The sequence below is a fragment of the Nannobrachium achirus genome (genome assembly GCF_963921795.1).
Source record: "Nannobrachium achirus genome assembly, chromosome: 7".
Taxonomy (NCBI): domain Eukaryota; kingdom Metazoa; phylum Chordata; class Actinopteri; order Myctophiformes; family Myctophidae; genus Nannobrachium; species Nannobrachium achirus.
The window spans coordinates 19,474,018-19,488,269 of NC_137816.1; the positions used below are offsets into that span (position 1 = coordinate 19,474,018).

The 14,252-nt window shown below is 44.4% G+C and overlaps 1 protein-coding gene across 3 annotated transcripts in view; it reads left to right on the top strand.

Moving 5' to 3' along the window:
* akap13 (A-kinase anchoring protein 13) overlaps window positions 1-14,252 on the top strand; it is a 111,084-nt gene that overhangs the window by 82,017 nt on the left and 14,815 nt on the right. For all 3 annotated transcript variants that reach the window (XM_080730685.1, XM_080730686.1, XM_080730687.1), the window contains 9 exons: window positions 343-599; window positions 1,578-1,703; window positions 2,108-2,225; window positions 4,905-5,156; window positions 6,825-6,901; window positions 8,486-8,667; window positions 11,209-11,291; window positions 11,645-11,890; window positions 13,995-14,150. In XM_080730685.1, coding sequence (XP_080586811.1) covers window positions 343-599; window positions 1,578-1,703; window positions 2,108-2,225; window positions 4,905-5,156; window positions 6,825-6,901; window positions 8,486-8,667; window positions 11,209-11,291; window positions 11,645-11,890; window positions 13,995-14,150 — 1,497 coding nt within the window. The remainder of the gene's footprint in view (window positions 1-342; window positions 600-1,577; window positions 1,704-2,107; window positions 2,226-4,904; window positions 5,157-6,824; window positions 6,902-8,485; window positions 8,668-11,208; window positions 11,292-11,644; window positions 11,891-13,994; window positions 14,151-14,252) is intronic.

Sequence of the window (14,252 nt, forward strand, 5' to 3'; positions counted from 1 at the left end):
CACTGTACAACTGTACTGTTGTTTACTGCTGACAATTTTTGTATCGGCTGTACTGTGTACGCTACACTGTACTAGAGTTCTCAACAGGCCTGGAAATTAAGGCCCAGCCCTACTGGGCCCTAACCCTAAAATATATATTTTCTTTTATCAATGAGCCCGAGGCCCAGCCCGACTAATTAGCATACCTTTTAGGCCTTACCCTAAATGTCGAGTTCAGGTCGGGTCGGATTCGGGCAGAATTTGAGAACTCTTTTGGGAATCTTGAAGGTCGAACACTATAAATCTGTGGTTCTCAACCCTTTATCACACTCTATCTCTCTCTCTCTCTCCCCCCTCCAACAGAACTCATGCAAACGGAGATGCATCACGTCCGCACCCTGCGGATCATGTCGGAGGTCTACAGCAAGGGCCTCCAGAAGGAGGTGGGCCTGGAGCCACAGACCCTGGACAGACTGTTCCCCGCTCTGGACGAGCTGCTGGACCTCCACAGCCAGCACCTGCACCGTCTGCTGGAGAGGAGGAGAGACAACCAGGAGAGAGAGGACACCCCGGGAGGAGGCTTCATCGTCAACCGGATAGGAGATGTACTGCTCCACCAGGTCAGTGGACTCATTTTGCTTGTACTACCGTACTTAACTCATTGAGTGCCTATCCCGAATTAGTTCGGGATATATTATCGCATCCCAGAGTGCCTATCCCGAACTAAAAAAAAAAAATTTTTTTTTGAATTTTTTTTTTTGGACCCCATCAAATCTAGTGAACATGATTTCAATCGCGATTTTGCATGTTCCACCCCCATACAACCCCATCTAACATACAGGGCAGCCATGTTTGTTTACATAACATGTAAAACATAATGGCGATTATCTCAAGAATGCCTGAACGGATTTCCAATCGGATTTTTTAGTTTGAAAGCTGTGAACAAACTGCACAAATCCACTCCAATGCAATCCAGGATTGCATTGGATTTTTTAGAGCTCATTCTTCTCTGTTTTTTTCCCATGCATGAGGTGTGCAAGGTTTAATCATGGCTAAGTTGACGAAAATAAGGCTTCTAAAATGCTTGGTAGCCAATAGCTAACTTCAAGCTAACTTCATCCTCTTCCTGTACATGCACAAAGGAAAGTGTTCAGGCAAGTCATGGCTGCAGGGCTTCTGCATATACCAGCATATCTCTATGGGATTTTCTATGGCCACTGGGCGCCCTCTAGTGGTGAAAGGGGTGGCACTAAATGAGTTAAGAAGTAGTTCACCCCAAAAAATGTGTATTTTCTGTCAATTACACACCCTATGAAGCCTTGAATTCATGGAGATTTTTTCTGGGTCAATAGGTGACCTCGGTAGCTTAAGCATCGCATTGCGACGCGTTGTGAGCTTGTAGATCGGCTATTGTCCAGCAAACAGATTTTGTGCAGAGTGGAAAAATAGGATGGGATCAAGTACAGACTACCGGGTAACCCCGGACCATGAAGGACAGTATATACTATAGGATTTAAGTGGTTACAAAAATAAGTATTGATTGATTGATTGATTGATATGCTGATACTGACATTCTTTCTCACAATTGTCTGCTCCAGTTCTCAGGGTCCAGTGCTGAGTGCATGAAAAGGGTTTATGGGAAGTTCTGCAGTCGTCATAATGAAGCTGTCAACTTGTACAAGGAGCTCCTGACCAAAGACAAACGCTTCCAAGCTTTTATTAAAGTAAGAGTTTCATCACATCACACAAACACACATGCACGTGCACACACATACCTACATACATACGCGCGCACACACACATACATGCGTACGTACGTACTACGTACGCATTAACTTCGCTTGGTGTCCTGCATATATCCTACATTCTTCACTAGTGAATATTACACTGTGGAACCTAAAGTTTTATAATGCAAAACTCAATTGTCTTTCAGCTGTCTGTTCCTCATGTAATTTTTGATTGCAGAAATGATTATTCATGATGATGCAACCTAGCATTGGTTGCACACATGTTTATACTTAGCTCAACAACAGGTTTAGTGGAGTTTAAATGATGTTGTTTGTTCTGTTTGTTGCCAGCTGCTCTTGGGTCTGGTTTATCAATATTGTCTCCTGTGGTATTTATTTAGAGAAAGATGAGCAGCAGCGTGGTGCGACGACTGGGTATCCCAGAATGCATCCTGCTGGTGACCCAGAGAATAACCAAGTACCCAGGCCTGATCCTGAGGATGCTTCAGCACACCAAAGGTTAGTGTCACTGTCATGTTACCACCAACCAGACCCTAGCTGTTGGCTAGCTTACCTGCTGAATCTTCCTGCTAGCTTTTGCTTATGTACTTTTCAGGACTTTCTAATAGTCTACACTAAGACATTTTTAACAGTGGGCTCACAAGGATTCCGGATATGTATTCATGTTGGAATCTGCCAGGCTGTCTAGGCTGATAAATCAAACACACCTTTAAGTCTAATGGTCTGGCCGCCAACTGTGTACTTAAACACTAATCTACTCTTAAAGCTGCTTTATAGTTCAATGGGAAATGGGCTTGGGTGCGTGTGTGTGTGCGTGCGTGCGTGGGCTTGGGTGCGTGTGTGTGTGCGTGCGTGCGTGCGTGGCTGCGTTCGTGTGTGTGTCTCTCTGTGCCAGTTTATAGTTCTATGTGGGTTTTGGCTAAGGGTTGGTGTGTGTATCTGTGTGCACAAGTTTAAAAGTTTCCCTGAGATGTGTGTGTGTGTGTGTGCGTGCGCATGCGTATGTGTGTTTCTAGTTTTATATGAAGTGAGGGGTTGTGAGTTAATCCTCGAGGTTCTCTGTGAAGACTTTCTCCTGCCAACTCTGACATGTTCTGAATAAAAACACACCACCCTGCTCTCCCAAGTAGACACTCTAGTGTGATGTAAGACACACAAGGAGAAAATAAAACTCTCAAAGACACCATTCAGCCATACTGAATTGTCATACAATTCTCTTCTCAAAATCGTAGTGCTTTGTTTGTTCCCCTTTGTAATTTGCATAACCTTCTACAAGACTAAAAGTGATTAAAACTAAACAAATACGTTAATTGTGATGTTTAAGATACTAGCACTCAAAGACACTTGGTGTCTATGTAAGGCTTGTAGGCTTGTAATATTTCTAAAACAAAGCCACTTTAATTCCTTGCTGATCTGTTAGAAGGCTATGCATATTCTATTCTCATGTTGTACCAAATGCTGCTTCAAGGGTTTTAAGTTGTTCAAACACTGAGACCACATCGTTCCAATTCTGGCTTACTTGCAACATGTCCTCTGTGTGGCTTAAATCCTCAAGACAAGTCATCTCTGTTCAATAAATGTACATGTCAACTTGTTAAGTCATTTTCCTCCTCCAAAAAACATCCCTAAAGGAGCTTTACAGTAAATGTTTCTTTGCTCAATGCCCTCGATTAGTATTCCATATCCAATGAATTATGTATACGTTTGATTCCTCCAGGATTTGGGTAATCCAGTGATTATGCACGGAGAGTCCACACCAAACACACTGCGACCAAAACTACAAGCGACTTACATCCTCATTATGTGTCGGTTACGGGAGAGCACTGGTTTTCACTGAGGCCGTGTCCACAGAGAACGCTTTTTGAATTGAGGAGCGCTTTGGATATCATGTCCATATCGCTCGCACACAGCGTTATGCCCGCACTGTTCCAACATATCAACCATTATTGAGGTGCTCATTACTCAGACATCCTGACATCTGTGTTATTAGCACAACATAGCTTAAAGGAGTCATCCAGACCAAAACACATATAGGGTTAAATCTGTCTTTTATCATACCCCTTTATACCTGCTTTAGTCGATTTTTTTCATAGCTGCCCCTGTTACTAGATTTCGGCTGCCCCTGTTGCTAGATTTTGCGGGCCCTCTCATAACTAACAGAGTAGATAGACTTTATACTAGTGCGGTTATTTCTTCAGCTTCAAAGTTAGTATTTTTTTATTGGATTGTGTTTACACAACGTCCTGAGACCAACCAAACCGCTGTTTTGACCTCACAGGCACCCTTACTTGTCAAACGGCTTCTGCTCTGCACCAGAGCAGGGAGAGGAGAGGCTAGAAAGGGAGGGGAGGGAGGAGTCGGTTTGACAAGTAAGGGTGCCTGTGAGGTCAAAACAGCGGTTTGGTTGGTCTCAGGACGTAGTGTAAACACAATCCAATAAAAAAATACTAACTTTGAAGCTGAAGAAATAACCGCACTAGTATAAAGTCTATCTACTCTGTTAGTTATGAGAGGGCCTTCGGAATCTAGCAACAGGGGCAGCCGAAATCTTGCAACAGGGGCAGCTATGAAAAAAATGGAATAAAGCAGGTATAAAGGGGTATGATAAAAGACAGATTTAACCCTATATGTGTTTTGGTCTGGATGACTCCTTTAACTGAAACAATGTAAACACGGACCTCTCAGGGTTGTACTAACGATGCATCGTTGGGTCGTAAATTGTTATCAGTTGTCAGACCCAATCAGGGCCCTCAAAAGCACAGTGATCCTCTCCATAAGTCAGCTTAAACCCCCCCGGGCGCTGCGCCAAAAGGTGCTGGGTGCCATGGCTGCTGAAGCACAATGCTCAGGCGCTGGGAAGAGGAGTGCCACCAGCATGTCTTTACCATAGAAATGCATGGCAGACAGGCGCTGTCAGCTCAGAAAAATGCTTTCAATGGACACGGCCCCTTAAACTCTCAACACAGATTTTTTTTCTTCTTTTTTTTTTACAAATGGGTAGAGGTGGGAGTGTCTTTGACCACTTGACTGTACACGATCCATATCTACAATTCGGTAACGTTTCCATCATTTGTGAGAATACGCAAGCGGTGTGAACAGCACTTGTGAGAACTACAGTATGTCAAAGTATGTTTGGTAAAAGCATTCAATGTATTACTGACCAACTGACCTACACAGAGAGCGAGGATGACTATGAGGACCTGAATGAGGCCGTGCGGCTGGTGAAGGAGGTGATCACGGCGGTGGACGACAAGGTCAACGAGCACGAGAAGAGGCAGCGGCTGAAGGACATCCACGCGCGCACCGACAGCAAGTCCATCATGAGGATGAGGAGCGGCCAGATGTTCGCCAGGGAGGACCTGCTGAGGGGAAGACGGCACATCCACGATGGGCCGCTGCAGCTGAAGAACACCCAGGGACGGCTCAAAGGTTGGACATATTCACACACACACACACACACACACACACACACACACACACACACACACACACACACACACACACACACACACACACACACACAGGAAAAATTATTTACTGCATTCATTCATACATTTGTTATAGAGTAGAAATGGAACCACTGTTATGTTATTCAGTAATAAGGGTCTCCCTGTCTCTCCAGATCTTAAGTAAACAGACAATATTCGGCTCAGGATATCAATTTGATCTAATCAGGAGAGAGAACCTGACTCATCATTTTGTGTCACAGTTCCATTCCACTGTTGTTTCATTACTTCAATTCCACTTGTTTATCCTGTATATCCTGTATGGGTTGTCTCTCCTGATTGGGTATAACTGGTATCCTGACCTGAAAATGAATTCCTGTGAAAACACTCTTATAGCAACTATTGCTGTTGGAATATAGAACTAGTTAAACCACGTTTAATGCGCTCTCGCACACTTTCCTCACACTCGGACGTAAGCGTTAATGTTTATCGGCAGAGAAATCGGTAGTTTCACAAGTTGACACAGCAGTGGGCTGATGGTAACTGACTAAAAAGATGGCCCTATAATGAAAAGGAACAACGACCCACCACAAAAAAAAAAAAAACACTGGCTTTTATTATGTTTTATTACACCATTTTATTTCTGTTTTGTAAGCACCCTATCCAGTCTTCGTGGCTCTCCAAATAAGAGGTAAATGATATGGCTCTCATTAATCAACGTTGCACATTGTCAATAGAGCATTGCTGACACGCCCACATCAGGAACACCACATGGCCCACGGTTTAGGCTCACAATACTTCTCTGTGCTGATGGGAGAGGTGGCTATCACCTCAAAGGAACTAATGAGAAAACAGAAAACACTGTGTTGGCTTGTTATATACAGAGTGCACCAGTTTACTGCCAGCTAAGTTAACTACACACAATGCTGTTTGTCTGTGTGTGTGTGTGTGTGTGTGTGTGTGTGTGTGTGTGTGTGTGTGTGTGTGTGTGTGTGTGTGTGTGTGTGTGTGTGTGTGTGTGTGTGTGTGTGTGTGTGTGTGTGTGTGTGTGTGTGTGTGTGTGTCTCTCACTTACTCACTTTTGAACAAATGTGGGAATGTTTGACAAACTAGGGATGATGTGGTTATAATAAGCATCACATTTCTTGTGTCCTGTTCTCTCCTCCTCTAGTAGCTTTCACATTTCCTTATTTTACAAAAGTTAATGAATGTAAAAAAAAAAGAAATGTCAGTGAGCCATGAAGATGAATTACTTTAATACCATGTTTCCAATTATAGAAATGTCGTCATTTTTTGAAACCTGCCCTCCATGTGACCCCGACTTCCTCGCTCTCTTTCTCTGTCAACCTCAGTTTCAATTGTACAATTTCATTCTTGTTTTATAATAAACCATGCTACAGAGATTACAATATTGCAAAAAAGGTTTAATAGAAAAGATTCCATGTCATTTATTTTTTAGCTGTTCTTTTTTTTTAATATTTGGAGGTTCATTTAAAATATCCTTGCATCCTGCTCTATAGGTATTAGGAGAGGAAATCTCACAATCTCTGCCAGGTTTGCACCATGTCTGTTTACACATCTCTCTCTCTCTCTCTCTCTCTCTCTCTCTCTCTCTCTCTCTCTCTCTCTCTCTCTCTCTCTCTCTCTCTAGATGTTCATGCACTGTTGCTGTCAGATGTGTTTGTGTTCCTTCAGGAGAAAGACCAGAAATATGTCTTCGCCTCTCTGGTATGATATGGAATTGTCATCAAAAGTCTCATTCTCTTTCTCTCTGTGTCCCTGTTCTGTCCTCTCTTTCCTTGTCTCCTTATCCATGCCTCCCTCTGAATATGTCTCTCTGTCTGTTGTCTGTCTGTCCTCCTTCCCTCTGCCGGTCGAACACCCACACTGCCGTTGCTTCTATGAGTATCCCTCCGGGGATCAAGAAAGGAATATCTTATCTTATCCTCTCTTATCTGCCACTGCTGTCGCCTCCACTCACATCCTTCCTCCTCCCCTTCTCTATCCTTCACCGCTTTCATAAATTCCTCTTCAATGCTTTGCTCCCCTGCCCTGCCCTCTGCCTCGTCTCTCTCTCCCCCTCCTTTTCTCTCACCGCCTCATCCCTCCCCGCCCCCACTATCTAACAAGGTCCTACTGAGCGCGTGCAGAGATGCAGTCATCACATTTTCCTCTCCAGCTGTTCGGCTGCTAAACAGCATCCTGTCCACGGTTAGCCTGCTGGCTAACCGTGCCACGGCACAACACGGCTGCAGCTACATTAGCTGGCCCACTAGCTGCTTTTTATAAGGTGGTGGTGGTGGTGATCGTGTTGGCTCTGGGTGTGGGTCTTGGCATGGAACCCAGCCCTGTTATACAAGGCTGCTTGTTTTTGAGACGATTCTTTCCTATGCTTACATCACTTGCAGTTTTGTGGGCTGGGGTCATTTAATGCGCCCCACACACATAAGTACACATAAATGTAGGGAGATCTACATGGAAATGAATGTAGGGTGAACTAGCTATTCCTGTGACCCTTGTGAAAGTTGGTCTTAGATGTATTGTGACAATTAATTACGCCACCAATCAGCAACCTCACCTTCTCCACCCAGTTCATCCTTTGCTCATAATATGAAACGTAAACGCTGTTCGTAAATAGCTTTGTCATTGCATCTCGTTGCTGTGCACGTCGACCAGTAAGAAGTCAGCCATTTAATGCAGAGCTGCTCAATTATCATTACATTATACACAAACTAATGACCACTTTCCTGCCTGTCTGCTCTGTGTCTGTGCGTCCCGCTAATGCCTGATCTATATGCTCCGACGCACGACGGCATTGCAGGCCGAAAATAGACGATCTATAAGCTTATACACGTTGTGAGCTTATTTTCGGCCCACAATGCCGTCATACAACAAGGTATAAATCGGGCGTAATATTCTATCTGTCTGTCTCTACCTCTGTATCCTACTTCCCTCTTCTCTTCCTTTCTGATCTTCTCCTTTGAGTTGAGATATTCTGTTCTCTCCTCTCTTTCTTACTTTTTTGCTTTTTTCTCTCCCTCCTCGCTCCTCCCACCACTCCATCCATCTCTCCCTCCAGAAGGCCTGTTCACCTTCTCTCACACAACAAGCACAACCCTTTTCTCCCCTTCTCCTCCTTGCCTCCCCTGCCCTTCCTCCCTCCTCCTCTCCATCCATCATACTCTCATCCCTCCTCCTTAGCCTTTGAGAAGCGGGGGCCACTTCCTCCTACAGTCATAGTCTAATTATGTTGTTGTCTCTCTCTCTCCCTCTCTCCCTCTCTCTCTCTCTCGGTCCCTCCTCTCCGTCCAGGACCATCGCTCCACGGTTCTGTCCCTGCAGAAGCTGATCGTTAGGGAGGTGGCCAACGAGGAGCGGGGTCTCTTCCTGATCACGGTGGGCTCCGACAGGCCAGAGATGGTGGAGGTTCTGGCCAGCAGCCGAGACGAGCGGAACACCTGGATCCAGCTCATCCAGGACGCCATGCACTGCATGTGAGTGGGAAGGGGAGGAACTGTAATATATATTCATAGTGTTTTCTTCATAATAGAAGAATATCAGTGTAGTAATGAGATAAGATATGAACGAGAATATAAGAAGGAATTGTAATTGTAAATTATATAATATAATACTGAACATACATGTTTTCTAAAACCTTATTTTGAGAGATTGCCTCTCTAAAAGCCAGGTTTACAGCATATAGCATGCTTTACCAAAAAACACTTCGAAAGTATACCAAAAAGTATAACGTATTTGTGTTCTCAAGCATCAAAAATGACACTGTAGCCTATTCTCAAAAGAAGTATTGCTACTGTTATTCTTTTTTCGTAGATGCAACAATTTCTGTGAATGTCTCTTTCTTGGAAGCTATTCTGTTTGAATAAAATGACAGATTTATTTTGACGTGCAGATTTATCAGCAGAAGAATAACTTGTTTGAGAGGCTTAAAATACCTTGCCCACTAAAAATGTCTTTCTTCTTATTAAATGTGTAAATGCTACCTACTGTATATAATAGTCTTACCCCAAATCCATTTTCCCAAGAGATCTAGAAAGCCTGGTGTGTGAAACATGACGTCTTTGCCCCCCTGTAATCCACTAAACTAAACTAGTCATGTATTGTAATCATAGCTTAAAGAGAAACTTTGCCGATTATGAACCAATATCTCGTTGTTCTGATGTGAGCAGATCATAATATACTATGGGGGAAAATACCCTATTTCTTCTGTGCCTTTCTCAGAGTTCCTCAGATTAAAAGAGTGGGAATTAGGTTCAAAATAGGCAAACATTTCCTTTAACCCAATAGTAGCTACTGATGGAGGAGATTGGATTGTTGTCAACCCGGTAAACCCCTGATGCTTGTTGTCTGTTTCAATTAAATGAAAGAGTTGCTCAATGCCTGGGATTCTGCACAGCACAATGCTGTGTGTAGGAAGCTGTGTGGTTTACAAATTGCAGTGTGGCAATGTTGATTGAATTTACAGACCAAGCCTTTTCCAATTCTCCCTAACCTCACCTCTTAAAGTTAAGGGTCAGAGTGGTACCCTGAACTTAAACTCCCCTCTTAACCCGACCTAGGCCCTTAATAAAATCCTAACATCACCCCTTAATTCAACCATCACCTCTAATCCTCACCTCTCAACTCAATTCCTTGGCCTTTGTTTCCTGTTCTGACCCAAACGCTCCCCATTACCCTCTACGATGAATTAAATTCACATCTGGGAGTGCGAAACTTCACCTCTGTTGCCCTTGTAACCCAGGACGTGGATGCAGAAGTGATTACAGTATTATGTATTGGGTTTACTCCTATATAAAGAGTTCCATTCTGCCTTTTCCACCCCATCAGCCCTCATCCCAAACCTTTCCCCTCCATTTCCTGCTGTGACCCCCCCAGAGGCCTACGTTACATGTTTAAAATTCTGATCCTGGCCAGTGAAACCTCACCTGAGTTTTACTTGTAACCCGGGAGTTTGACAGCACAGGTCTTAAGGCTGTAGTGTGGTGTAAGCTGTGATGGAGGGGGATTAGAGTGTACCAGGGTTTATACTGACAGAATGGTCTTAATGGTATTAAGGAACGACCTGGAGAATTTACTGCACAGTACGCCAGAGAGAGAGAGAGAGAGAGAGAGAGAGAGAGAGGGAGAGAGAGGGAGGGAGGATGATGAGAGCAGCCAAATGTTATCTAAATGTCTTTGGAGAAAGATCGGCTAGATTATCTCTCTCGCTCTGTCTCTTTCTCACTTTGATGTGGTCATCTGGCGGAAAAGGTGTTATTATTTAAAAAAAAAATCCTTTCTTCTTTTAATCAACTATTTTTAACCTTTTTTCCAATTCATTCATTCAGATTCAGATTCAGATTCCTTTATTTACCATTGTGTAAAACACATAGGAATTTGTTTTGGCAACAACAAGTGTGCATTCAATAAGTCCACTTTTTTCACATATAACATGCAAACAACAACACAACTCATTATGCCATTCCTCGCGTTTATCTGTATACACGGGAAGAATTGGCATAATGACTGAATAGTCCCTACTAACCTCTACTGCTGGTCTTGGGGCCAGTGTAGACAACCATCTACAGTATCTCATTAAATACACAATGAGCAGCTTCTTTTCACTTGGCAGTGAGGAGTTCACACGCCAACCCTCCCAGTTTAGCTCCCTTCTGAACATGCACCCGACCAACCTGTAGGGGTCACTAGTGCAGCGACAGAGATCACCCGCTGCCGGCTTGCCACCCACGAACACAATTGCCACCCACGAACACAATTGTGATTGTGCACTAAATCGGTAGGCAGGAGCTTGACCCCTGCTTGAGCACTATTAGCTCGTTTTATTTGGATTCATCAATCCCTCTGGCTGGGATTGGATCCTAGACCATGCAGCAGGAATAGAGTGTTAGTTGCTGTCTCTGATTGGCTCTGTGACGTCAGCTATCCGATTGTTTCTTAGCTGTGTTCGATTTGTCTGCCAATCTGATTGGCTGGTCGATGCTGGGCCGTATTTGATTGGCCGTCTGTTGTTTGGACAGAGAGAAGGACGATGATGAAGGGATCCCCAGTGAGACGGAAGAGGACAAGAGACTGCTGGAGACTAAGGCCAAGGAGATGAGAGGTAGTGTGCGTGTGTGTGTGTGTGTGTGTGTGTGTGTGTGTGTGTGCGCGTGTGTGCGTGTGTGCGTGCGTGCGTGCGTGCGTGCGTGCGTGCGTGCGTGCGTGCGTGCGTGCGTGCGTGCGTGCGTGTGTGTGTGTGTGTGTGTGTGTGTGTGTGTGTGTGCGCGTGCGTGCAGTGTACGTGCGTGTGCATGCGTGCAGTGCACACTGTATTATGGATGTTCTTTTGTGGAACAGCGTCATCGTTTTTGGCCCATCCTAATCTCCTCTCCTTCCCTTCCTCCCGCATCCATCTCTTCTCCTCCTCCGCCTTCCTTCTCTCTCCTCCTCCATCCCCCTCCTCCCCGCCGTCAGACCTGTTGAGGCAGAAGGATGAGCAGATCGTGACGCTGCTGGAGGAGAAGGCCAGGGTGTTCCGGGAGATGTGTGAGTGTGGAGGAGACGCGGCAGCAGCAGGTGGTGGTGTGGGAGGAGGTGGAGAGGGGGCAGAGCAGCGCGACGGCTGCTGCCCGGCCGAGCCTTCTCTGTTCAGGGCTGTGTCCGGCAGCCAGGAGGCCCTGCCCCGCGGAGAGCCTATCATGAAGCAGGCCCTGCTGGAAGGTACAGACAACCATAAGTGTTGATTGGTAAATCGTCATTGTCAGGCGGAAACCTTGTATATCCAGGTTTCAAACATGTGTGTTTTTTTTCGAAATTAAAGCCCTACTTCATCATACAAGAGTGTTGAACAAAAGTAATGAAAATAGCAGATCTACAACCACACAACGCCTCGCATTGTGTGGTTGTAGATCGTCTATTTTCACAATTTTAAATTGTTTATTTTTTATAATAATAAAAAAGGAACGGTTTTGGACATACAAGGTTTCCACCCGACAATGACGAAATGACGAGTTTATATAACGCCTTTCTGCAAAGCACATTACATTCACCCGTTCACTCACACTCACACACACACACACACACACACACACACACACACACACACACACACACACACACACACACACACACACACACACACACACACACACACACACAGCGGTTGTCTGGCCCTGTTACAGATCGGTACACAGTATTTCTGTAGCCATTAAACGAAACGGGTATTTCTTACATTGATGCTCCTACATATTATCATGCAAGCACCAGTTAAAGTTACTTTCCATCCCTCATATACTGTGTGCACAGTGCACATCCCATAAACCACACACTGCACATCATTTCGGAGCTCATATCTTTGAACGGGTAAGGGCTAGTATATATGGTTAAAGAATATCTTTGTAAATAATGTATGGGAACTATGTATTATTATCAATATTACTTTAAATAGGCATGTGCAGGTGGTATGTGTGTGAATGTGTGTGAATGTGAATGTCTTTGTCTTCATGTACTATATGTAGAAAAAAAAAAGAGTATTCAACTCACAATTCAACATGAGGTTCATAGAGGCCGTTTGTAATTACTGTTGTCTACCTGATCTTAAAGGCTCGTTAAAAGGTAAGTGTGAGCAGTTGACGGTACGCACGTATGCAGAGGCGGAGGTCTTACAGGGCACAGTAGTTAGTGATCATAATAAAGTAGTAGCAGTAATAAATAGAACATATATAGATCTGTGTGGGCAGGTGGTTGGTAGTCTTTGGTATAATGAGAAGTGGGGTCAGAAGATGGGATTCGTTTACACTCTTGTTTTCACGGTGACTGGCGAGTGCACCTCAGTAACAATCCTCATTACTGAGGAGTACAACACTATACAGTATAAAACAAATCCTGTTGTTTTACTGCCATTGCTGGTTCCTACGTATTCCTATATGATGTACAGTATATGTATAGTATTTTATGTCATCTGATATGAAACAACTTAACAAATTGAATACATAGGACCCCAATGGAAACAAGACCCGCAAGGACTTTTTTGGTGTTATCTTTTTAGACCAAGTGTTTGACTGTTTGCATTTCTGTCTGATAAAGTATTCAATCAAAAAACGACTTAGCCTCAGTCGTCAGAATGGAACTGAACAGAACAGATTGAAAAGGTTCTTGTCCACACGCCACAGCAGGCAGTATAACTGTTGTCGTCGTCCCCCACACACACACACACACACAAACCACAGCAGGCAGTGTGGCAGATGAAGGCTGCAGGCTGTGGGCTCTTAACAGTGTTAGACAGAGGTAATGTAGTTAGTGACCTGTGTTCTCCTGTATGTCTCTGCTCCTGTCCCCGTGGACTGAGGTTTGTGGCTTGTGCGTTTTTGTGTGTGACCTCATCCGGTATACACAGTAAAATCCTGAGTGTTAGTTTAACTCTTGAGGGTGTATAAATGGAGCCATGTGGAGCTGTAAGGGTCCATTTTGTTCTATTTGTACACTCAGATAAAGGAACACTGAGGATTTTGCTACAGTATCGATATCTGTGCCTGCGTGGTGCGTGCATGTGTTTCGGACATGTACCACCACATTCTGGGAAATAATTGATTATATACTGCATTTTCATAAGATAAGAGCAAATGTTAGGGTTAGCGTTAGGTAAAAGTTCTCTCATAAAAACAGGAGAAGTGAGAAACGTTAGAATAACAGCGTGTGCAATAAATGTACGTCAATGTTCCCCAAAATTGTACTAAACCAACACGTGTGTGTGTGTGCGCGCGTGTGTGTGTGTGTGTGTGTGTGTGTGTGTGTGTGTGTGTGTGTGCGTGTGTGTGTGCAACAGTGGAGACGCTACAGACGCTGGTGAACGGCAGTCTGGGAGGAGCCATGGCGGTGGGGGGGCAGCAGGATGGTGGAGGAGGTGGTGTGGGACCGGTGTGTTTGCCTCGGAGGGCTGAGACGTTCGGTGGATTCGACAGTCACCAGATGAACTCTAAGAGTAAGACGCTCCACTGGTCTGATCTTCTATTCACGTTCTGCACTGTTTTGTCATCTGGTGGCCTTGAATTATCAATCAGGGTCATAATAATTCATACATCAC